Source organism: Diprion similis, chromosome 4, assembly GCF_021155765.1.
Source record: "Diprion similis isolate iyDipSimi1 chromosome 4, iyDipSimi1.1, whole genome shotgun sequence".
Classification (NCBI taxonomy): Eukaryota; Metazoa; Arthropoda; class Insecta; order Hymenoptera; family Diprionidae; genus Diprion; species Diprion similis.
This window is the reverse complement of record NC_060108.1, coordinates 17,563,667-17,589,772: the sequence shown is the minus strand read 5'-3', so window position 1 is coordinate 17,589,772 and position 26,106 is coordinate 17,563,667. Positions and strand designations below refer to the sequence as shown.

Here is a 26,106-nt window from a genome sequence, read left to right as displayed (position 1 = left end):
ATGTGTACTTGCAACATTAATGTGCATTCCATCAACGTAATTAAAACATTTGGGTATATTTAGTACCACGTTACGCATATAATTGATCACTCGTTGAAAGGAAACCTATCCAAATTATGACAGTACTGCTAACATCAGTTGTGTTTAAATGAAATTTCGATCTTTCTGATTCTACGAATATGCTTAGTTTCAATGGCGTCAATTAATGCGAGTAGAGAACACATAACACCGGAAGTTGGTGAATAATTTTTAGACTAACTTACCAGTGCTAAGATTAGATGAAGATCCTTTTTTTCCCCGACTTGGCGTCAAGGCTCCAGAATCTAAATCAGCACCCGCATCCACATGAATTGTTTTCGGTCGAGGACGACTGGGTGTGGTTTTGTTACGTAATTTTGTTGGCTTTATCGCATTCAAGAGTTCTTTGTCAATGATTTTACCCTGAAATTGAAGATCAGAATGAAAACATACACCCCACTAACTGTAAGTTCAATCACCGTACGTTTCGAAAAAAAAAGAAATATTAGATCACCCAACATTTACAGCATTACCTCTTTCTCTGCTTCTTCGATCGCCTTCTTAAGCTTATATTGTTCAAGAATCGCAGCTCTCTTCTGTCTTTCTTCCTCCTTTTTACGTGCTCTTTCTTCCATTTTTAACTTTTCTTGTTCTTTGCGGGTTTGCGCCTCAGCTTCTTTTTTCTCCTTCAACTCTTCCTGCTGTTGTCGCCGTTGCAGTGACAGTAGCATTATTCGTTCTTTCTTCTTCTCCATTTCATCCAGTGAGTTCTACAAGTATAATTACTGATCTCAAAGATTGACAAACGATAAGAGAATACGGATTTATTAATCGTATAAATAAAATATGTAGAAGAATAAATAAAAACATGTAAATATACAATGACGTACGGGGTCGGGATTGGCTAGTTGAGTTCCGATAACAAGTCCAATTCCACTTCCCTGTCGGCTAACCGAAGTGCTATCCTTCTGTCTATCTCTCTGGCGTTCTCTTGCCATTTCTCTCTGCATGTCCCTATCTCGAATTTCTTGTCGTTGTTGCTCTCTTTCTTCTGCTTGCTTTATCCTTTCTCTTTCCAAATCTCGTTGAGCCTCGAGTTGCCGCTGCCTTTCAGCAGCACTGGCTGGTGGAGATTCAGGTCTAACGGTAAAGTCTTCTTGCTCGATATAGGAAGAAACGATCCTTTCCTATTTGGAAGGAGATAGAACAATAATGACAAGAAAAATGGGTTGGCATTACTTGGTTTTCATTGGTTTCACTCACTACCTTCTTTGGAGACGTTCTTTTCTGCCCAAGTGCTGGCTTAGGCTTTTTGGGTGCGTCATTATCGAATGATATGTAGAATCCCTTCTCTCCAGGATCTGTTGTATCAAATGCTGACACTTCGGGTGTTGCACATGGTGGAGATGCTGATTCTCGTAGCGACGAATGCGGTTGAAAAGAGTTTCTAGATATCGAAGGTCTCGTGGGTGAGGGTTTTCTGTACGTTCTACTGCCTGATGTGATATTCAAGCCACGAATTCCGTGTGGGAGATCATCATCGTTTCCTGAATAACATTGACTTATATTACAGACACTACTCCATTTTTGAATGTATAAAATTGACATACCCAATCAAGAGAATTCTGCTACTCACCAATAAACGAAATATTTTGAGGCTCCATATCATCAACTGATGGCGCAGGGACAGGAGTGTGCAGAACAGGTGCTTGACGTTTATCCGTGGGACTTTCGCATGTTATGGGTATATGGTGGACCGTAGGTCTTTTTTGCTCTGGACTTTCACCCATTAGCTGACTAATTCTATGCACCTAGAGCCAAAAAGACAGATTTGATATATTTTTGGACATTCAAAAAATATTAACACACGATTGGCTCAACTAAAAGATATTTCAATTATAAAATTGAGCGACGCGCAAATTGAGAGATGAATCACTGTGTTTATAAGTGGGTTATACATTAATACGAAAGGTGATTAATATTAAAAAAATTTCCACCCAATCACAAATTAATTAAAGCATAGAGTTGCAGAGTTAATGAATTATAAAATATTTATTCACTCTTGACGATTGGAGATAGTGTGAGATTTTTGTCAGTTTGACAAAAGACAACATGCACACACCTTGTTGCTATAACTGTGTGAGCTAGTGGTGGAGGAAGAATAGAAAAGATACATCTTATTTAAATGAATATCTGTATCAGGTAGGGAAACGAGTCGTGATCCAAACTGTAGGTGTCAGGTATTAGAACGTCAGTGTGGGAAGACTCTACCATGTTGGGTGTCAACACTATGTCTATAAACGTAAATGACGTCACCAACTGGTTCTGGACACAGCATATACCATCACTGTTATACCATATATTGGAGGGGGAAAACCTACGTATGTTTTGACCAAAGCAATTTCAAGTATATCTGACCTTCAAGTAGGTACTGTTATTTTCACACTCATTTGTACAAGATGTGCCAAGTTATGAACTGATATTAAAGATGTTACTATAGATGCTGAATGTGCTCAATTGTCAAGTTATACACCAACATTAATTCGACTCGAAGTCAAGTGAAAGTTATGAAATTCGACAAGTTAACTTCATCCAATTATGTAAGTTTTACATTTTTATGAGTGGTTTTACTCTTACCGCATTACGATGTTGAGGACTGGCAGATGATGGTGGCATTTGATTGAACAGTGTGGCAGGTGTAGGATAAGTAGAACCTGAACGATTCATTTGGTTGTTGCAAAGGCTATGATCGCCACCATTAAGATACCTCTGATCCGGTGCTATTTCATGCAGTACGAATCCTTTTGGCTGAGAAGGAGGTGCAGCCCACGTCCTTGCATCTTGATACAGTCGTGAGTCTTGCTGGTAAGCTGAATGACACCAGTTTTATTTAAGCAGATTATTCACTGCTCTGAATAAGAAGCATCAAAAACTTTCCGATCGAACAAATTATACCTGCAGGCTGTGGACTATATCGAAGTTCAACTGGCTGCTGATAACCCGCCGCAGCCATTTCGTTCGCTAAGCTTTCAGGTGGTAGCGGTTGACCCCATGTTCGTCTCTGAGATTGCGCATGATCATGTAAGTAGAATTGTGACTGTTGAGGGTCCTGAATTCTCGTTGGTATTGAATTCATTGGTGGTATGGCATAATTCTATGAAATAAATTGGTAGTTACCATGTACAATCTGTGCATTTTGACATAAACACAGTAAAGGAACAGACAATCTACAAACTAATTGTTTCTTCCTGTTATTAGTTGTAACATATTGCGTTTACCTGCATATGTTGCTGGCTTAAGCTCTTTAATTGCTGCAGTTGTTGCTGCATCTGTTGCTGATGTTGACTCATTAAATGTTGTTGTTGAATTTGATTTTGTTGATTGGCTAGCCGCTGTATATCTGCTTGAATTTCGCTAAGACTGCTATTCATTCTGAAGAAAGTGAAATGGGATGTGAAAATTTATAAATATAAATTAAAGCATAGTAATAGAAATACTAACTGTGATATAGACTCATGGTACTGGTCTAAGTCCATATTCTCAATATCTGGTGTGCGTCGTGTTTCGATGAAAGGTGCACTGCCATCCTGCTCAAGCCATTTATGTTCCACATCTCGCACATCTTCACTGATTTCCTGGATTTTTGAACGAGTAGTTGAGTTAAAAATACAATTTAGAGTTAATGTTGAAAGAATTATGAAGGCTTCCCATTGTTTTTTTCTTTTTTGTTATTTTTTTCTTTTACACCTGATAGCTTTCTTTTTCTAATGGAGATGAATCAACGCTCGACTCAGCTACCAAATTCAAGGTTTCCACATTCGTTCCCGTATTCGATTGCGGTTTCTATGTGTCAATATTTTTTGAACGAAATTATTTACTGAAATTCGGTCATATTTCAATTGTTTGTTTTGTTACAATTATTCGTAATTTCAGTCCTACTACAACTATGATTATTGCAAATACATTAGGTTAAAATTTTTCAATTTCTTTTCAAATTTACCTTATTGTCTCAAGCACTACTTTTTGTTTGCAACTCTTTCGATTTTGAGGCAAAGTAACTAGCTCAATTTTATGCTTTTCATTATGTGTTGCTTCATTATTAGCTAATTTTATGGGTGTTTCCCTAACGCAACTCTTTGCATTTTCCTGTAGAAAGACTTTCGAATTTATTGTGCATATTGGTGGAAGTGAACCAGGAATCAAATCAGTTTTTTTGTTTTTCATGGCGTCTTCATTACAACCTGCTGTATCGTCAATTTTATGCAATATTGGAGAGGACTTTTCATTTTCCAATAGATGATTGTCTGAAGTGTTATCGAGCTTCACAGAGTCGTTAAAATCTCTTGATATGCTTGCTTGAGAATTTATAACATGATCGAAATACTTCAAATCAACATCGCTGATAATTGGTAAACTCTCATCGCTCAATATCACGGAGCTAAATGAGTTTACAGATTCCTGAATATCATTGGAATGCACTTCTGCTATTTCTGGTTCTAAGTTTCGCGAGATAATAGTGGACACGATTTTAAATGGAACAATATTCTCCAGTTTAGTTTGCGGTAAATATTTATAGTAGTTAAAATCAAAGTTGTTATACTTAGTGAGTTTTGATCGAGGTTTAATATTGTCAGAGAGCTTGATTTCTTCAATTTCTGTAACATATTCTCCTTCGACAGCCTCATAAACTGATTCCCTTGTACTACCACTATCAGTCACAGATGAATAAAAAGACTCTTGTGAATTTACAGATCCATACAATGTTTCTATCGAATCATCCGACTCATCTTCAGTAGGGGAATTTGATTGAAAAACTAATTCGACTGGGCTTGATACTATTGACGAATTTGATTTAGAAATTTGAACGCAATCTTGACTTTTTTGGCTGAATTTTGCTGGTACTAATAAGGAGATTAAAAAAAATATATTATTAATAGCATGAGCAAACATTTTGGATAATTTTGAAGCCTAAACCTAAAAGTAATCAATGAAGTTATCACATTATAAAGAGGAATTCAGCTGTCAACTTAAACCAAGGCCATCTTTGTTCTTTGTTAATTATAATTACGAAAAAGTATTTTGATATATACACAGTGCACCAAGATGCGTGTCTTCTTACTCTTTAAGTCCATTATTTCTTGAAAAGCTCACAAGCCTTGGTGGAAAAATTTTGTTGCTTCGATTTCAAATAATTTGCACTTGATTAATATAACAATAAATATAATAAACAACAATTGAGAAGTAATGATGAAGTAAATCTCATTGAGAGATGAGAAAAGTTCAACTCGAATCGACATGAATCCCTAGTGATTAGCTGACAACACCCACCTGTTGATTCAAAATTGTTTAAATAAATAATAACCTGTTCAACATACGACACAAATAAGTTAGTTGAGAAATTCCACAAGCAATCGTCCATATTTGTGTCCGACCTTCTGCTCGGGGTAGAAGTCTAAAACGTCACTCGACAGAGATTCATATTCATCCTATTGTTTGATCAATATCATATCTTAGGTAACTAAGATGTTCTCGACACTCATCTTTCATGTTCAAAATCAGTTTCATGAATTGAATTCGAATACGAAACAACACTACTATCTTTCCTTGTCATAAATTATTCATAATTTTTAGGAGACATGAAGACGTGAGGTAGTGTACTAATAAGTATTTCAAAACAAAAGCCAGTATAAAATTGTAAACATTAAAACTGTTAGTACCTTTATGATATAATATTATAGGATTCTTCTTAGAATCATTTACGCATGTTTCATCATTCAGGATTTGTAGTACGCGTAAAACATTTTATGAATTACTTAGATATAAAACCACAGTTATCTACATGATGTGTTGAGAATAATGGGTATGAAAGAAATAAATAAACAAAATTAAACCATCACCGAGAACAATCAGATACACACATATCGGGAATGGAACTGGGATATCAAAAATTAAAAAAAGAAAAACTATGAGACAATGCAATTCTATACATGCTTTCTGAAACAATAGCACTCCTAAAATAGCAATTGACGTTTGGGAAATCTTGCTGCTCCATAAACAAGAGTTTAAGATTAAAAAATTTAATTTAAACAAATGGAGGTATTGCAGATAAGCATTGAAAACCATGGAAAGCTTTGCGCCACAGTTGCATTTCAACAGAGAATAAGAGTTTCAACTCCATATGTATTACGACATACATGTGTATAAAAATTCCGAAATGAATATTGTAAAATGAAAATATCAGCGAAGCAAGCATTTTGTGCCGATCGTGAATTGGAATGAAAAGCGTAGAAAAAAAAGAATCAATTAAAAATGTGCATGTGTATTACAATCGCCGTCGTATACTAAAGCATACCTTGAGCGAAAAGGGCCGTTGAGGTTTATCTTGAGGGGGATGATTGGGTACGAGATGTGTCTCGGTACTACTTGCAGGGATGAGCCCTATATTTCCAGAAGTAATAGAGCTGGGGGGTACAGATTCCACGGGGCTTTCACCCCCTGACGTTGATGATGAAGGGGATTTTACCTTACCCTGCAACCAGCCCAACCAGTGTGCCTTGTTAAGTACAAACGCCTCCACCACACACCAAACACCGTGTGTTGCATCCGTGGCCAAAATAAATATTCGACGAATTTGAAACATTACTAGCAAATGGTAATCTAGAATAAAATGGCAAAACAACGTCTTGCACGGTGACTAACTGAGGCAGTTAAAATATTTTGTACATTTTTTTAATGCCAGCACATAATATTTGATTCAACCATTCACAGTGTACGATAAGTGCTTACAAATATATAATGTAAGCTTTTTATTTACAATCGCACATTGAGTAGTAAATCAATTTTACCAACAAATTTCAATGAATACTTGGCCTCGGCGCTAAATGTAAAACAATAAACACATAGTCTTTCCTCATGCATTCCAGCACCTTATCAACACAATTTTAATACAGTAAAACATTTTTTTAAGACAACAATACTTACATCCATTCGATCAAGAAACATAAGTGACGACGTATGTGAAAACTAGTACATGGAATTTGAGTATAAAAGTTATTGATTATGAACATATATGTTCTGTACTATTGAAGGAAGAAAGTTCCAAGTAAAAGTACAAAGCTTCCACGTACATTCGAAATTTGATAAGTATGAATAAAACGTCACAACTAGATATGTGCAAGATGTTGATTTGTTTGTTGCATGTTTGGAAAAATGAGAAGCTTGCATACAGCGTTGCATGTAGGCATCGAATAAGAAAAATAGAAAAAATAACGACGCGAAGTCATTTAGAACTGATTGGAAAAAGGAGAGAATACGTGGGATAAATCAAACGTCACAAATAGCTCATAGGAAATAAAAAACACACTGTGCAATGCAGATTTCACCATTAGCAAAACTACAATAGCTAAGTACAATAAATGGCTATTAACGCTTGTTGCTTTATTTTTAGAAATAATAAGTAAAAAGTTCCGCTATCCAGAGGGATAAGTAAATCTAAACTATCAGATTGAGGTGTTATTTCTTTCAAAATAAATATTTTGAACGGTAAAATCCTGTAGCCATGTAAATTCCATGCATTATACATTACCTTGGTAACTGCTTGCAAAAATGCAGCTTTGCCAACTTTTTGCCGTTGCTTAGACATGACAACCTCCATTTTCCGCTTTTCGTTTTCTATGTGACGTCGTTTTTCTTCAAGTTTCATCCTGATGTTATTCAACTGTGATGCCATGACAGTGTTACCTCCATTTTCATCTATACGGTTTCAATTATACAATGTTACTTATCTAATTTACATTGAAAAAGACCAACTTCTTTTACGTCTGTGATATAAAGATGCATAATAAATGATATATATTATAGTGAGTTACCAGTACTATTAGTGTCGGCTTGGTGCATTTGCTGGTTGCTTTGTTGTTGCCACGTAGTCGTATTTGGGAGCGCTGCAAAAGTTGTCTTTTTTTCGCCCAATGTGCTGCCGTTATTTTGAACTTGTTTTTTTGCTACTATGCCAGCTTTTTTCAAAAGGTTGTCGTCTTTCTCTTGATTGGAATAAGTGAAATTGATAACCTTGTCAGAGCTCTGTCTACCGAGCTGAGCAAAGCTGGCTAATTTCGAACTGTTACTGTCCACATTACTATCATTTTCATTGGAATGTAGGATATTTTTTAGTGCAACATTGTTTAGACTCGAATTAGATGTTTGTCGCTTGAGCCTGGGTGGCTCATCTGCACTATAACCATTGTCTGATAGAATCAGTTGCACACCACTGCCATAAACATCTTGAACACTGGATCTGGCTGGAAGAGTTGGTTCAGCAACGTTGTGGCGTCCTACGTGCCCTCCAACTTCCTTGTCAGGATTTCGACCAAAGTTGTGCAAATTATCCTGCAAGTAAAGATATCCGATTGATAAAAAAATCCGGAATACTCCAGCTGATATGCGAAGTTCTAAATAAATCTTGGTCACCTGAGATCCTCCGAAGTTCTCGATTGTAAGTTGAGAGTCATCAGTAACACTATTTCTCCTGGAACGCCTGCCTGCATAAGAGCTACGTCTCTGATCTTCCCAATTACTTGGCCGACCAGCAGCTTCTGCTCGAGCAGCGAGCTTTTCATCAGTTACAGAGCTCAGAGTAGGAACTCCTTTGCCCCTGTGAACGACGAAACTATCTTCGCTTCCTGCTCTCCTGTAAAGCGGTCAGTATCACAATTTATGAAATGTAACCGAGGATAAGTTATATGCTCAAAATGTTGATAGAACTTGAATAAAAAAAAAATAAAAATAAAAAAAATATGTAGTAACGATTCACTTCAACAATTACCTGTCTTCGTACGATTGATTTTCCATCGCCTGTTGTAACGATTGTGATTTTTTAACAGAACTTGAGGACGGTGTTTTCATTACTGGAAATTAATATAATTGATAACAAATACTTAGTGCCTTAAGATGGTAGATTAATGATTTTATCTTAGTTATTTGACAATATGCATATGCATAGACTATCAGTGACAGAATTTACTTCAGCTAGTTTAATCAATTATTTGCAGTATTTGTTCATTGTTCACAAACATGCAACATTTTTCTATCGTGTACATTTACTTAAGATTTGAAGTTGAAAGTTAAGATCAAAACTATGTAGCAAACACTATAAAGAAATATTTCTAACAACAGGACTACTTATTTGTTGCTAATTAAATGACGAATCCTAGTACAGTATGGGATGTCTGAAAAGTTTTGTGTGTATGAAAAAACAAGAAACGTATTTAAACAAACTGATACCTAGAACGCAACAATCGAAACACAGAAATAAAACAAAGAAACTTTGCAAAACAATCAGACAAACCAAAGGCATATGAAATGTATCTGGAACAACATCAATCTTTATACATCTGTCTAGGAATGAATATGAAATTAAGAAAAAACACATGCAAAATAAAATAATATTCAAGCTAGTTCGAGAGCAAGCTGTGGAGGCAATATTTTTTGTGCTTCAAACTTTAAAAATTTTTACCTACGTGCTATGTGTCACTTGCCGTTTTTTATAAGACGGTGTTACGCAAGCCGTTATTAGTAACAAACAGTGCGCCTATATTTTGCTTTATCATTGCTCACATTTTTACAAGTCAGGCTACTTATTGAGTATTAGAGGATTTCATGAAGAGTATTTTCATATGAAACAATGTAATCATTGCATTTAAAACTCAGGCTTGGTTACAATACCTCAAGAGCGTATGCTATGAGACAGCAAATTTCATAATACAATCCGGGACGATCAAGAGTATAATTTGCATACCTTGGAAAATTTCTTGAAAATGTTTAAATTGCAATTCAAAATGTTGTAAACAAGAAGCAATAAAATCACCAACAAACAACATCTTAAGGTATTTTAAAAGAGATTTCCTAACACAGCAGAAACAGTGAAGTAGAATTTTCTGTGTAGCAATTCTACATTCGAAAAAGAAAAAGTAAACGAATTAATAGATGAAAAATAAATAATAGAAAAGAGAATTGACACCAGGAAATGAGCTAGGTGATAATTGTTAGGTATCTCGTATACCTGTGAAGCCTGGAGCGGATACGGAGAGGTTGCTTCGTAGGTCAGGTATCGGAGCTATAGACTGAGGCAGGCTGCGTTTATGAGCTACACCGTGGCTATTGCGTGGGCAAACTGGACCCATAGCACCACCGAATCATAGGTTGTGATGAAAGAGGAAGGCAGATAGCGTTGTTGATCAAGCATCAAGAGGTTACGCCATAGAAATATGCAATTATTATAGATAGGTAGGTATTGATATACTTCTTTAACATTATTAGGGGTTAAGCTACCTCTCTCTCTCTACATTTGACTCTCGTGCCTTTGCAGTAAGAATATACTTATTACATTATTACAAGTCGATGTTAAACGTGTTTCGTTGCTGATCAGATCATTCAATGCTCGGGAATTGATGCTATTACTTATTCTAAGATGTTTATGTGTATTGACACTGATAAGAAGCGTTATACCGTTCAAACTAGAGGCAATTTAATTCTATATTTTATTATAAATCGCAGTCATCGCATAAAATGACACAATTAAAAAGTGCGATGTGATGATGTGCATATGTGGTATTTGAAATAACACCATTTCATTTCATATGAATTCACATATTTCCTTTGACAAGAAACGATCAAGAAAATAAAGTAGTTCAGAAGTTTTGTCATAAAACTTTTTGTGCTAGTTGTCCAAATTCGTAAATCAAAACCAAGAGATGACTTACCGCAACGAAATATTTATTCTATAACAGTATTAAATTTTTCGTAAGCAAAGCCTGGGATCATCTGTTATCATATTTCATAATCAGAATAATTGCCTGCAGTTCGAAATGTAAATTGTAAACATAACAATACTAAAAAAATAATCATTCAATGAGGTAAATTTGATAAATTATTTGTGCGATAACCATCACCAAAAACCGAAACCATCACCGTAATTACAAATTTCAATAAATAAGTGGTACAGAGACGGCTGATGTATAATAAAGTTTCCTTTGTTGCAATTGCTAAATGTAGCTCAAACTTTATCTGAAATGTAAATTATTTTTTATTTTAGTCAAGTGTTTTAAAACCATATGTACCGTTCGAATATTGCGAATCCCTTTCATCGCCAGGATAACGAACTGATTTGACCGGATGAATTTCTAACACATTGTACAGGTCAGCCAGGAAAACAATCAAATTTTGTTTCATAGATCTGAAAAGAAAACAAAAAGATATTGCTATTATACACGTTGCAATTACAATATGTGCAATTTAATAAGTATTCATGAGATGTGTATAACTAAATTGATCATGGTCCTGATACTAATGAATATAATACAAAATCATTGGAAATCAACGAATCTCACGTAAAAATTACAAAAAACGGAGGATCAACTAATGTTGCCTGAACATATAAAATTGTTAGAAGTCGTACGAAATTTACTGAATAGAGCAGAGTTATTCTAAAATCATTTTAAACGACTTCAGACATTCGTACTTATGAACCAATGTAAATTACCCCTAAAATCCCTGAACACTGATTACGTACCCTCTCATGTAGGTGACATCTTCATTTTGCATATGAAAAATAGAGTATGGTAAGCATCTGGCACAAAACGTTTGAACGAGCAATAAATTGTGTAGAGCATCAGCAACGGATAGCCTTTTAGATATCCGAATATCCTTCCAATTCAACTCTTCTGGACAGTAAAAGGCGACTACAGCAGCAAGACCAACACCATCGCACAGAGACTGGAAGTCAGTCGCCGAGGGTAAGTCAGGCAGTCGGGATCTATCCCCAGCACCTTCTTCCAGTTTTATCTTGGTAACTAGAGCCCGAGAGGCTTCGTTGATCCACAAAAGAAGTCCTCGCTCATGGTCAGTCGGCACTTCCAAGTTACTTTGTGGGTTAAATCGTCTAATTGCAGCCACGACACAGTCTCCCGTAACTACTTCTTTTGCGTAAAGCACCATCAAACCTTCTATCACAGCCATATGCGCCGACTGAAAAAAATTAAATTATTAGTATCGATGGTGGGGAGTTTGTAATTAAATTCGTCTAGTCTTAAACGTTGACTTGATAATTTTTGTACTTCAGGTACATTATATTCTGATCAATAGTGCAAACATTAATATCGCAAAATTCCAGTAAACAACATTTCTGGACTATATTCGAGCTAATATAGCATACGTACGATGGTCCAACTACTTCATTTTCTGTTTCATTATATTTTCGTTGTGTTTTATCAACCGAGATTATAAGAATATGAAATAGCATTTGAGAAAATATGTGCAAACCATTTTAAGTGGTGAATTTTGTATGAGGATAGTTTCGGTCAGCTGAGTGTTGTTCGGTTCGGAAACAAAGACACCTTTCCTTGCAAGGGCTTGAAGAATTCCAAGGTGGTTTTGGTTGTGGTAATTTGGATCCGAGTAGATATTGGCCAGCGCCAAACAGTAGAGCTCTGCATTGGAAAGCGAGTGAACTATCTGTGGCTTCAAATGTTCCTGATCCTAGAAGAAGAGATAGAAAGTATGTATAGTACAAAAAAAAAAAAAAAAAAAAAAAAATAGACACCTTAAACAAGTTTATTTATAACTCGTAGTACTATAATAAAAAAAAATTGTAGTATTCATACGATGTTTGAAGATAAATCGAACAACCAACAAGCCAAGGATTCGAAAGATAAAGTACCTCGTGATCGCGATAGTACGGCTCTCGTAGATTCTCCGGCACGTTGTTGTTGTAAGCCTTGGAAAGCAGCCACTTCACGGAGGCACGCTGTTTGGCCTGGAACAAAAATGTATAAAAACTGACTATTACCGCAGAATAACGGCCATTATTATAATAGTTGTTTCAATTCGCAATAATGCCCATCTAATCTCATTAAATAGTCTCTGGAGAAACCAGCGCGTAAAAATGACGTACAAAAGAGAAGAGATCGTTCCATCGGTATTATCTTCTAATCTAACATCTAAAGAGTTGGGTTCAGATTACAACCGAACGGTGAGATGAAAAACTGCCAACTTCGCATGTGTCGCTGCTGCGTGCATCCATATCATTTTGCTTTACTAGGTGCATACACACACCTTGTTCGCATGCATGCGTGTCATAAATAAACGCTTTCGTTTGCGATCGATTGTGTTAATCCTTCATGGTTAGTGCTTTCATACATCTGCGACAAGAATATCGGAAACGTGTCCGTTGACAATGAACCCTTGCCAGAGCCATGATCTAACACAATAGTTTTTATAACAAATTATTCTTTCAAGAAATCGGTTTTTCAGAATTAGTGCTAACTTCATCTTCATTCGAATTCTCTAACTGACGTTCTGTTGAAAAATTCAGGAGTACTAAACAAACTACTAGTGACTTGGAATCAAGTATCATAAGCATCAGAAGAAGAACAGTGTCATCGCAACGCCGAGACCAAATCATCATCGTCACCCTGGCCTGGTTTCTGGGATTGTCAATGTGACGTAATTCCATTGTAACTCCTTATGCCGCTGCAGAACAGGCCAACAAACTGATTGTGATTTGTGAGCACCGCGTGTCGCGCGGTACATTATAAAGACGAGACGACTTGCAGAGCTACCAGCTACAACGCATTTCATCCTCGTCGTTATTACAATATACATACATGTATAAAAAGCATGTGCCTATAGCATGCACATCTGTACCTATAAACCGTCCACCGTTTGATAAATTTAGACTATGACACCATCGCAGGTCAGTTTTATCCTCTTCTCAGTACAACCACTCTAAGTTGGAGAATTTATAAGATGATAAAAGGATACGTATATTGATAAGCCGGTGATTGATCATTTGGAGCATGTATGAATTCGAAGACACCAGTATGTGATATCACTTTGACTACAAAGTGGAAAAATAGGATCACGTCAGGTTTAAGGACGATGCAAATAAGCGACGAAAGCAGTGATAGGATGAACAAAAGTTCGCGTTTGATCGACCATACTTCAAACAGATGCTCGTTTCTTCCGAAATTTAATTCACCTGTTTTCTGATTAACTTTATTCAACGTGCGTCCCAAATCACTTTCGATATTCCAACGTACAGTATATCGTTTCTAGTGTTCAGACGTGTCAAGTTCTCTGATACTCTGGGGTGGTGAATAAGACCGGCGACGCCGGTCTCGAGAATCTCTTCAGTTATCTTTATAATAGCGTCGAAATCTAAGAGTGGCACTTTCAGTCAGAAAGGAACAGGATGTAGTTCCAGGAGGAGGCCATGTCGAGTTTTCTGGTATGGACTTCGAGGTCGCGTACAGAACACACAAGGTGGTGTAATAACTTTTCTACGAATGATGCATTTTCAACTCCTTTTTCGTACCGTTCAGATTGCTCTTGGTAGAAAAACTTGTCGCATTTAATTGTTCGAACAATTTTCAACGTCGTCAACTACGATGGAGACAACTGTTACCGCGTCATTATTACTGTGATTATTTTCTGGAACAGCTGATACATCGCAGTTTTGGTTTCGTTTCCTGACCTCATCGCGGTTCAGGTAATCAATACTAATTTCATGATCCAGAATCGGTAATACGCGGAAGACGGTGAAAAATAAAATACTACAATTTATGACTCTGTTAACCGCACGAACGAACCAAGTAAAGAGATCGATATATTTAAATATATATGTATAAGGCCGTAGGTGATCTGACAAGCAAAGTATGTATGAGTCGTCACTCGGCCTCGAGAAAAAATCATTCGTTCGTAAAGCAGGAAATACCTACCTACTTATGTTGGCATATATATACATGTATAAGTCAAGTACTCTACGATCAACGAAGAGCAATCTGTTCTCCAAATCTCCAACAGCTATGCATATACATATAATACGAACCTTTTGAGAGTGTTTGAATTTTTTTTTCGTTTTTTTCTGTTTCATTTCAACCCTCCGAAATTGAGATTTGGGGACGTAAGTCTTCTCATGATTAGGAATGATCTACTTTTCATTATTTGTAAAAAAAAAAAGCTTTCGCGTGCAGATAATCTTTCCTTATTCTTATTATTATAACATTGCGAAGGAATATTGCGTGCGCGGTTTACAGCCGAGGAAAAATCGAAGTGTTCATAATATAGGTATAACTAAGAATACCTAAATACCTGTATAAGTATAGCGTATAACAAAAATGAATCTACACTTCATCTGGTTCTCCGCAATATAATCTGTATAGAAATTTATCGAACCAACGATATAATGAGGAGAAATTGATTATTTCTATATACTCGCATGACAGTTGACAGTAGGTAACGGTATATTCTTCTAACAGCCTGCCCGCCAATAATACAAATGAACGTTATGGCACACTAGCAATGCTTAAAGCACTGAATAAAAATATCTTCTTTCTTCTGTTTCTGTTTTTATCTATAGCAGTTAAAAAATCGTTACTCTCATTACCTAGTTCGTTTTTTGTTTTGCTTTTACAAATTCATGCGTAGCTTGCATAATTTCTGTATGGGATAAAAGGAGAACTTCTTATTGTTAATTAGCCGCAATCCCCGTTGAAAAACAAACCGTTCAACAGGATTTTTCGTCGTGTTTTGTTGACAGTAACACGCTTTCAATTATGCGAATCGCAACGATCGCTGTTGACCCGGTGGTCTGACTAATGCATGAATAACGTTTCGTTGACTTATATGTTATTACATTTATGTACATAGATACGTATGGGGTTTGCCATAAACTGGCACGCAGCGGCGTTAGGCCTCTTTATGGAAGACGATCGGATACATACGCGTTATATATGTAAAAGGAAATGGTTGATCTCTCCTCCGGTCATTGACTCGCGTTCTCGATTGTCGATTTCGACTTTACGCCAGGTGTTATCATGTGTTCGGAAACGATCCTCAGTCCTGGTCATCGTAATTTGAGTAGCGGCTTGATCCTCCTATTTTCTGAATAAGAAGCCTCGAGCACCACCGATTCACCCGTTTCCCACCCCGAATCCGTTACGCACAGTAGTCGCCACGTAATAACCGGTATTCGAATGATTTCGTTGATATTTAATCGAAACTCTGTTTTTAAACTCTTGAAAATTCAGAACTTTCGAATCACAAATTCTTATCTAAATCAGTTATATTTTTGCAACGGGTTGGTTATAATCTATCCATTGAAAAGAATTCGCACATTTGTGCCATGTAACCTGAGAAATATTCAATCCATTCTCAATCGCGAAATCCACAATAATTCCTTTTACGCGCGATTTTGTTTCAGTAAATTTGTACCTATTAGTTTTCTGAAAAGTCGATTATACTGAAACAAAATAAGCAAAGTACTATCATAATAAAAATGATTCTTACTCTGTTTTGCAAGATGAATTAGTATTCATATTCCCTGGACAAAAGTGAATGTGAAACATATATACATGTGTATATATATATACATGAAAATAAAAAATAAAAAAATGAAGAGTATATATCATCTCCAGTGATAAATTAAACACTTGGCATTACTGTTACGTTCAATTCATTAATATATTCATCACGGGCTTCTGAATGTTCGGTTATCTTGACCCTCGATACATTTTCCATATACACTTGGAATTAACTATATGTGCATTAATTTGGTATTGTTTAGCTAAACGTTTCACATGTCACGGGCGCAGTTCATATGTAGCAGCGAGTTAAGAATGGCAAATTCAATTCATACATACCGACGCTTATAAATTATAACAAATGGAGGTATAACCTTGACTCGGTAGGCAGGTAAATAGGTAAATAGGTAAGTAAGAAAATTAGTATTGTAGGTAAATGCATGTTTTATATTTAATTATATGTACCATTTTGCACGATACTTCCTTGCATGCAGCGGTGATCACGAGAATTTAATTATGAATCAGAATTATATTATACATACGAAATACAGAATGAGAAAAATTATTTCTAGAGTAAGCTGATTAATTATAGCAACACCGAATTTATGAACGGAAATAATTTGAAAAAATTTACGACGCTCTCAGCTTCGATATTAGCAATTTTAGCAAACTGAATCTAATACCTGTATTTATCTACCCACACTCCGCCTTTTAGGATAGAAGCTGCTTGAATATTATGTCCACTCAAATTCGTCCAAGTGATCGTCGTTTGAAGAATTTGCGTAGGGAAAGAGAAGAGTTGCAAAATTCTTTAAGGAATTCAGACTCTCAAACGAAATGTACGGCATGAGGTACAAAGTGGGGGAAAAAAATTATTCCGCATGCATGGAACGTTATCTCTAGAATATAATAGGTAAGCAGCCAAACTACAAATCATAGGGATAGACTGACGTGGCTTGGAAGTTCAAAGGTGCAAAAGGTGCGTGGAATAATGTTTATTTAGGATTCTCAGCGTCATTTTATTTCTTATTCTTCATTGTCGATAAGCGGTTACTTTTTATAGGTAAATTGTTTAAATTGGATAAAAATTTCGTTACCCGACTTACGACGACTATTATACATATATAGGTATACCATGTATACGCGTTATCCGTATATTATATAATATCAGGGATCACATCAGAAGGCGCAATTTCCGCGACGACCTCTGGGACGAAAATTGAATATGAAAACCATTTCCAGTATTACTTTTCGAATTCTCAATTTGGAACGGTGGATCGTTGTCGACGCCACAGAATAATATAGACACCGTATTTTCGAGTTTACCTATAATCCACGAATTTAATTCCGTAGCTATTATCGTGGACACTCGTATCTGCGAAACATTCTTGCGAACGTGAGGTGATAATCTTATAAACGTCCGATTGTCTTATCTCGGTCTGAGTAAGCGTTGGGCGCATACCAAGAACACACATGCAGATAAATAACCAGAGATATAAGATTTTCACGATGAAAAGTTCAACGGACTGATAGGGGTATGCATAATATGCATTGCATTGCATATACCTTATCATATGTTTTAGGAAAGAACAACAATGTATGTATATTTCGGACATAATTAGATACGAAGAACAAGTCTGAGTCAGCTGAGTAAATAACTGCAGATAAAACCCTGTAAGAGCTACTGAAATGAAAATCAATCGGAGTGCAGGAAACGGAGCGATTAGTTCCATCTGGAGACAGGGATTAAGTTGCCAGCTGCAACTAATTTTTATATAAAAAATTTTTCACGTGTATAGCGTGTAATTAAAAATTCCTCTTTTTTTTCTTCACCTCTCTTTATCACAATGCAACACTCTCTACGAAAATAAATTCAATCCGGATATTTAATCAGACTTTGATTTATACGTATAAAACCATGTATTCATTTCACAAGAGTAGAAACATTGAAAATTGCCGAGTACAAAAGACGAGAGTGGGGATGGAGATTATTTTAACGAAATGAGAGTAGGCCGCCACTACTCTAGACGTATGCAGGTAGTTGGTGCTATAGTGAATGTCATTGCATTACCCACGTGCGCGTGCAACATATAACTATATACATACATACATATATTTATACATATATACAGATATAAAGGCATAACGCGAATTAGTCGACTTGCGATGATATTAAACTATAAAAAGATTCATCGTCATCAGTTATACAGCACAAAGGTATGTGAATACATACCTATACGTAGACGTAGTTACGGTAATTGCACGTATATGTAACGTATACTAATACGTCGGCGTAATTGTATAATCCAAGTATGTTGTTTAAACGAACACAAGCACGCGCCTTCTCTCCTCATATAGGAGATTACTCGTTGCAGAACGGACTGAAATAATTAGCCACCGAATACCCATTCCCTTCTATAGCTATGTATAATATCTATAGGGAGCCTGCCAGCAAGCAACCGAGTTTGTTATATTATTGTACTACTGTCAATGACCAATTAATCTTTTTGACCTTCGTGCCAAATTTTATAACGAGATCTGCGATGGATACGAAAAAGAAATGATAGTTGGCTATTTAAACTTTGTCGTTCGATCGAGATCGACAAGAAATGAATCGATCAATTGAAGTGAAAGTGATAAAAGACGCGGGAGCGATAAAACATAAGAAGTAAGAAATTACTATATACTCAATCAAACAAGTTCAAGTTATATTATGGAATAATAGAAATAATGAAAGTGCAAGGTTGACCAGTGTTGAAAAAACAATCATATTATTTTGTCCTATTTGAACAACTGACGTTACATAGTACACCGATAAGAAAGAAAACTGCAACTCATTCGAGACATTCATTAATATATTCTTCCTTCTTCGTTCAATTGACTTGCAGATTGAATAGTTAATAATTCTTCGCAATCATCTGCAGTGTAAATACAGAGGTTATTCGGTCCGTTGTTTATTTATGTACATCGTTATTTCTGCGATAATCACACGAAGGCCGGAGACACGGCCCAGAGTAAGATCGCTCGCATTATAATCTGCAAGCAAGCCGAGATGATGTCTAGATTAGTTCTGCGCTAGACAATCGAAAGATTTAGGTGACTGACCATGCGTGAACGATGAACTGGGATCGGGAAACGATCATTACAGTATGAATCCGTATGTACGTTACACCCCTGTGTAGGTAGATGAAGTTATTATTTCCAATACATGGTCCGCGTCTATACAGCGTGATAGGAAACAGCACTGGAGGGGGGGTATTGAAATTAAAAATCTATTTCTCAACATCTCTTAATTTTTTCCCAGAACACGCAAGTAGAAAATAAAAAGTTCCTTTCAAATTCGTATAACAATAATAACAACAACAACAACAACAATAATAATAATAATATATAACCACATATATATAATCATCGAGTTGGTGACAAAAAGATTAAGTTTCCCCGAAGGAATGTGTGAAATTTGGTGAAAATTTATGCCATAATAGAGAAAGAAAGAATGAAAGAAATAGGTTGGTGATAGCCCGCGAACTTTAATGGGTTTTCGAACAACTAACTATATGTATATAATGACCAAGAAGAAGTTTATTATTGCGCTACTTGATGTGCACACAGATATTACAGCCTAACCACGTAATAACATAAATGTTGTACCGCGCCCGTGGAGGACAAAACGCGTGTGTGAATCTATACACGCGTGCATACATGATACGGATGGGCGGCATGGGCAGGAGGTCGCAAAAGCCTCTCGCAAGTGCTTAGCCCACGCGTATCGTCGTCGTACACACCTATACACCTTGGACTGTCTGACTGTGTATAGGTGAACCGTGGACACGGATCCTTTGCAGTACATAAAAGGTATGGTCGAGAACGACGTGACGGGAAGATAAATGAATAATTTGTCGAGTTATCGTTAAATACCAGCGAACTCTATGAGATCGCCTCGTAATAGGAGGCGTGGATTTTGGACAGTCGGTGACGACGACTCGCATCGTTATACATTATTTCATGGACCTTAATAATGTGGGGGTACACGCTGCAGATCGACAAATATATTGCAAAATCAAAAATAGCACCCACGCGTCTATATATCTAACTTTCCTTTTTCTCAATTTGCTTAAAAAATTTATTATTCTTCTCATACTTATAACTATACAGAACTTTATTTATCCTCCAGACGTCCAACTCGTGTGCAACATTGTATAATTTAGTATGGTACACACGTATGCATCATATATAATCAAACGTCCCAAGCGGTGTTTTAAAGTGGAAAAATTTACCTTTGTTTTGCTTTTTTGGAAAATTCTCTGCAAATTTTGTTTCTCGTTTTTTTTTTTTTGCATCGGTAAGTATTTTTTAACATGACCATTTTTCGGTTATTTTTTAGCCACCGAAAGTGCGACAAGGAATTTAATCAACGTAACTTGGCATTTTCCCTGCATAAACCGGCATAATTTCTTTTTTTCTCGTCTTTTGTTGTGTTATTTAGAACTGCGATTGTGTAAATTGTAAAATCAACGTTTTCAAATTGACGATGAAAAACGTTTCTCGTCACTGGTAAATGTGAAAAACTATTCAAGAAATAAAATTTCTAAAAAAGCAACGAGCGTTGTATATAAAGCAATGAAGTAGGTGTTGAGGCTCACACTTGAACAGAGACGAGAGAGACCCACCCAGATTAATTTGTAAAAGTGCTATCCGACATAAAAATATATGACCTGTACTGCACGACATGCGATAACTCACCAAAATTATCTTAAGTATCCAAATCATTTAATATCCGGAACTGTATAATATACGTACAAGGTAATGTATCACAAAACTATCGTATAAACCCCAAGCTCGACACACACGTACATGTACAACAATATCGATAAGCGAGAGAGAGAGAGCCGATTGATTGGGAAATAAAAGAAGGAAAGCAATCGCGACAAGACGTTCCGCGAAAACGAATCGCGAACGAGCATTTCCCGCTCTTCGTCAAATGACTATTGCAACGTCAGCGGCGGTACATTCTGTAAAATAAGTCCATCCAAGTAAGGCGTAGGAAAAGAACTAACTAAGGCTCAGAATGAGAAGAATGATGATACAGTCCAACTTGACCCGATGGTGGGTATGTGGCGAGTATAAAATCTCCTCAAGTATGGGTTCAACTAGTGTATGAGTACATCGTTTGCGGGGAAAGGAGGGTAGGATAATCATCAGCGAGGCAGGCAGGCAGACTTACATACTGGACTCTACTACCGGGTGGTGGTGATTGGTTGTTGGTTGGTTCTTCGTGCACCAGGAACTCGCACTGTTTCGTATGTAGATCGTCGATCACGGTCTGTCGAGTTCTCTAAGTGTCTAACTAACTCGAGTTTGTTCTTACCTCCTGCAGCACCTGCCATCCATACAGCAACACCAGTAACACAAGATATTACGCTTTTCCTCCTCCTTCTTCTCTGACTCCTCTTCAATTTGTGATCATTCGCACGTTGCCGTCGAACCATTAACCGACCGACTTCAAGACGCGTGCAGGTTGTTGTGATTTTAAAACCCGACTAATTGGACTTGGAATGGGCAATTAAATAGCCGTTGTTAACCGATAGACATTGTAGCTTTACCTATCCGATTCATGAATAGTTATTCCGCACATTGTTAATCCCTACTGCATGAATAAGTACTGCCTGGAACAGTTGTATACTCCGTCAAACAGTCTTGTCGAACATACACGAGCAGCAGCAGTAAAAAGCGCTGAGAGAAGATTAGTGCATAATTGAACTAGCTAAGTGAACGGACGGTCCTACCTAATTGACAATTAAACCTGCAGCGGCTTGAGGAGGAAGAGGAGGAGGAGTGATATGTTGTGTCTGCTGTGCAATATTCAGTTCACATTCAGAGATTCATTGTGTAGATATGCGCGTCTTTTTGATGCGTGTCCATCTTATCAGGACGTCGAAGAAAGGAGGAATCAATGAGATGCGACACCGACGCATTTCGGTGGCGATGAAGCTTGCACCTTTTCGGAATAAAACGCCTCACGCAATCGCCTGAGATGCATCACGCGTGTTTATGCATAATGAATAAGTAGTAAGGTTAGGGGCGTTGTTTTCTTGTGAAACTGAATGAAACTCAAATGATACGCAGGTGACCTCATATGCAAATTATCATCAACGACATACCCAAAGTCGGCCTACTCAAAGCAACGAACCTGTCGAGGATAGTTGATGATGAGGAGGAGGTGGAGAGAAAGAGAGTAACGCGAGTGTGTGAGTCGGTGACTGTGTTGCAGGATTGGGGTATTGTTACTACTACATTGTAGTCGGAAGAGAAAGAGAGAAAGAAAGAGAGAGAGACTCTATCGGTCGATCACCGTATACGTAAACTTCAATCGATATCGCCTTGTTTTATTATTACACCTTTACTTCATCTATACTAATGAAGTTCGGTATTTTCGTTGTCAACCTCACTCTGTAAACTTTGGTGGCTATCCGAGCAGTTTGAAAAATCCGTTGCAGTTAACTCATTGCATTCATATAATTTGGCACTTTGATTATGATGTACTGAGCGCCAGCTATCGAACTTTACTTCGTATACAACGGTATATATGAATATAAAAATTTCATTTTCACGATCGGTGCGTAAGTACAATAATTCTCTTAATCGTGAAAGACATAATAAAGATGTTCCGGAGTAATTAAAGGAATATGATCTGTATAAAGAAGGAGTTCGTGGCGAAAAACGGAAGGAAAAATATATGAGTCGTCTAATTACCTGCGAATACAGTTTCCAGGGTGTGGCTTGTGTATTCGCATTATCTGTAAAAATGAAAGTGACACGCACCACACCTCTGGCTCGTTGGGTCACTTCCAAAGGACTCAAATTGTGGAAATGGAAAAATACACACACACGTAGCCCATCCCATACTCACACGGAAAGGGTGAAACCTATTTTCAAAATCATGAGAATACTTTGTTCTCGCTCCTAGCAGAAGAATGATTCCTGACGTAAAATTTTCACGCATTAATTATACAGGCATAAGTGGGCATACCGAATTCTGGGGAAAACGCACACGGCGGGTATTGTACCCTCTTCAATTCTCCAGTCGCTAACTGGGTCAGGCAGAATAATTATAATTATAACCGACTTCTCGACGAGCAAAATCCCCGCTCCATCGACTGTTCAAATAACATTAATAATAAAATACAGAGCTGCAGATTCGTGAGAAGAAACTTAAAAAATTCGGGATTTTGCATCTTACATACTAGTCTAAAGGAGAAATTTGGGTAAAGAAGATATGAAAGTATCTATTCGTTATCCACTTTGATTATATAAATTCACGTCAGCTTCCGCATTATGTTCAAGGTCACCGGGATATAAATTCATCCGAAATGATGGATTTTTTTTACATCTGAATGCTGACTGTTTAATCACGATTAAACCTGCTTCTTGCAGAGCAAGTAATGTGAAAAAAAAATAATCATTGTAGGAAAAATCATGAAACGTAATTCTTCGCCGTGAACAGTGAGAATAATTATCGAAAAAAGCAGAACACCATCACTGTAGTTATTGCTGATAAAAAAAAAGCTTTCCATGATTCAAAAAAGAGTTTAAAACTTTCCTCTGTGTTTGTTTTCAAAGCAGCACAGTATCCTTAAACTACATGTTACGCACGTTGCGTTGGTCAGTAAATTAAAGAACCACGCGGTGTAACATTGACTTAGGTAGTTATCGACTCGAATACAACTTCCAACGTGATAATCGTTAGAGATTAAAAAAGTTTTCAGAAGCTGTGCACATTCTGTTATTCCTCTCAGGTTCTCGTATTGTATGTTTAATCAACACACGACGAGCACACGGAGACGGGCAGTTTTTAAATAGAAGGGTAATGGCGTTTTCTTTTCCCTAAAAACATGAACGAGAAGCTGTATACAATAAAGTAGTATGCGTACTATATTTCTCCATCCCGGAAGTAGCGGGTAAGAAATACCTTCTCGCTCTGCGTTGCACTACGTACTGCAGTGGACGAGGGGACGAGTCGTCTAATAATATACCTGAACAACACTTGTAGTGGAAAGTAAAACAGGCCACACACGAATGAATGAGTCTGCAAAGTGTCAAAAATGGACCGTAGACCAAATCTTTACGCGCCGTACGGAGAGACTCGGAATTCTAAATCTGTATTACGTAACATCACGAGCTAAAATATTTACTTTTGTCTCTCTCTTTCTCTTTTTCTTCATTCGTTACATTCATTTTCTCTATTTATCTCTAGTCGGGATTATTTCTTTCTTCGGTAAAATAAAACCGAATATTGGATTTATATAGGAAACCAAAAGGACACAAAAAAAAATGGTTCAAACCCCATTGACGCCGACAAAAGTGTACCAAAATTTTGTATAAGCCATTCCTCACTCTGCTTTTACGGCAGCGGCGACAGAAGCAGCAGCCTCTGGTCATCGCACGAAATAGAATCAGCCCGGATTTCGGGTCCCCCGAACGAGAGAGGAGAAGAGCTGGACCGCTTACTCGGAGCTTTAAATTCGGCGAATACCGACATTAAATTTTTCTTGTACCACCACGCCGCCCACGTGGTAATCGCGGAATGAAATTCAAGTTTAAATCAAAACGCCGGTTCAATAGCCGAAACGGATTCAAAAATTTTTTGCATAGTTTTTTCAATTTTGAGAAGTAAATTTTCCCGTCTAAAGAAATGTGATCATACATCAAGATCGGAGTGTACGTGTGATAAGAGAAGACAATGTTGCGAGGAATGACACAAGAATTGATGAAAAATTTCTCGGAATAACTTTGCCTGCATCTTCGAATTGACGTAACTGTAATTTATGCGTTCCATTCGGCTTTTTATTCATTATTATTCAACCACCGGCACCCACCACCCACACACACACATTTGCTACGTGGGCAGCAGAGACTGTTGCTGCAGGGTATGATGTGTATTTTCATTGGGTACCTAACACCAACTTCGTCGTCGTCTTTCCCACGCACACGATCCTTTTACCACCGAAGAAGTGCGACGCCAAAGTCGCGATCGAGTCTGACAAAAACGCATTAATTCATTTCTGAAGATATTTTAGTCAAGATCTGAAACGCCTCGTTCGATTGCGCGGCTGTGAAATAATTCAAGTTTACGACAGGACTGGAGAACGAGAGGAAAACGTGGAATCCGGTTTTAAGGATTGTACAGGAGTGTCGGTAAAAATCGTGCCACGTCAATGAAAATTGTACAAATTTTTCTGACATCTACTTTCAAAAAATATGTAAAATTTGAAAGCGATTATTTGAAATTAAAATTAAAATTAATTAACAATCCGGTATCGTTCAGACAATCGCTCGTAAATTGAAAGAATTTTTTTTTCTCATCGATTAGAAAGAAATGAAAATAAAATCGATTTTTACGTCAATCTTTCTGACCGACCTAGAAGAAAGAACATTTTGTCTGGCTAATATGACCGGGAGACGAGGGAGAGAAAAAAGCGAAACGACATTGTAATTTTTAACGAGAGTCCAAACATCGAAAGCAGCTCATTGTATGTTAATTCGAGGCAGACCGATCTACTCGGAACAAATAAATATAGGCTGTAGGAGGAAGAAGGGCGAGCCCTCCTTCCTTCGGACAAAATTCGAGACTTCCTCGATTGCTGATAATCGTCGCATATTTTATGGAGCGGAAATCGACGGATGACTTGCGCATCAACTGTCTCAATCATAACTAAATACGTCCGACACGTGA

The 26,106-nt window shown here is 37.1% G+C and overlaps 1 protein-coding gene and 1 long non-coding RNA gene across 16 annotated transcripts in view; one reads left to right on the top strand and one right to left on the bottom strand.

The window, feature by feature from the left end:
- The window catches only part of LOC124406037 (patronin), a 40,552-nt gene that overhangs the window by 8,252 nt on the left and 6,194 nt on the right, over window positions 1–26,106 (bottom strand). For 11 of the 15 annotated variants that reach the window (XM_046881370.1, XM_046881366.1, XM_046881372.1 and 8 more), the window contains 19 exons: window positions 12,731–12,826; window positions 12,334–12,549; window positions 11,585–12,039; window positions 11,133–11,248; window positions 10,076–10,186; window positions 8,840–8,921; window positions 8,485–8,704; window positions 7,887–8,403; window positions 7,604–7,770; window positions 6,371–6,547; window positions 3,520–3,653; window positions 3,297–3,450; window positions 2,974–3,172; window positions 2,656–2,888; window positions 1,655–1,829; window positions 1,285–1,565; window positions 909–1,205; window positions 552–788; window positions 264–441 (listed from right to left, as the gene is read on the bottom strand). In XM_046881370.1, coding sequence (XP_046737326.1) covers window positions 264–441; window positions 552–788; window positions 909–1,205; window positions 1,285–1,565; window positions 1,655–1,829; window positions 2,656–2,888; window positions 2,974–3,172; window positions 3,297–3,450; window positions 3,520–3,653; window positions 6,371–6,547; window positions 7,604–7,770; window positions 7,887–8,403; window positions 8,485–8,704; window positions 8,840–8,921; window positions 10,076–10,186; window positions 11,133–11,248; window positions 11,585–12,039; window positions 12,334–12,549; window positions 12,731–12,826 — 4,045 coding nt within the window. Of the gene's footprint in view, window positions 1–263; window positions 442–551; window positions 789–908; window positions 1,206–1,284; window positions 1,566–1,654; window positions 1,830–2,655; window positions 2,889–2,973; window positions 3,173–3,296; window positions 3,451–3,519; window positions 3,654–6,370; window positions 6,548–7,603; window positions 7,771–7,886; window positions 8,404–8,484; window positions 8,705–8,839; window positions 8,922–10,075; window positions 10,187–11,132; window positions 11,249–11,584; window positions 12,040–12,333; window positions 12,550–12,730; window positions 12,827–21,116; window positions 21,159–26,106 lie in introns of those variants that run through there. The other 4 variants (XM_046881371.1, XM_046881362.1, XM_046881369.1 and 1 more) reach the window with 4 other exon arrangements.
- LOC124406040 lies at window positions 2,812–20,732 on the top strand. Its single transcript, XR_006929152.1, has 3 exons — window positions 2,812–2,883; window positions 2,980–3,696; window positions 20,721–20,732. It is a non-coding gene; the product is annotated as an uncharacterized LOC124406040 (long non-coding RNA).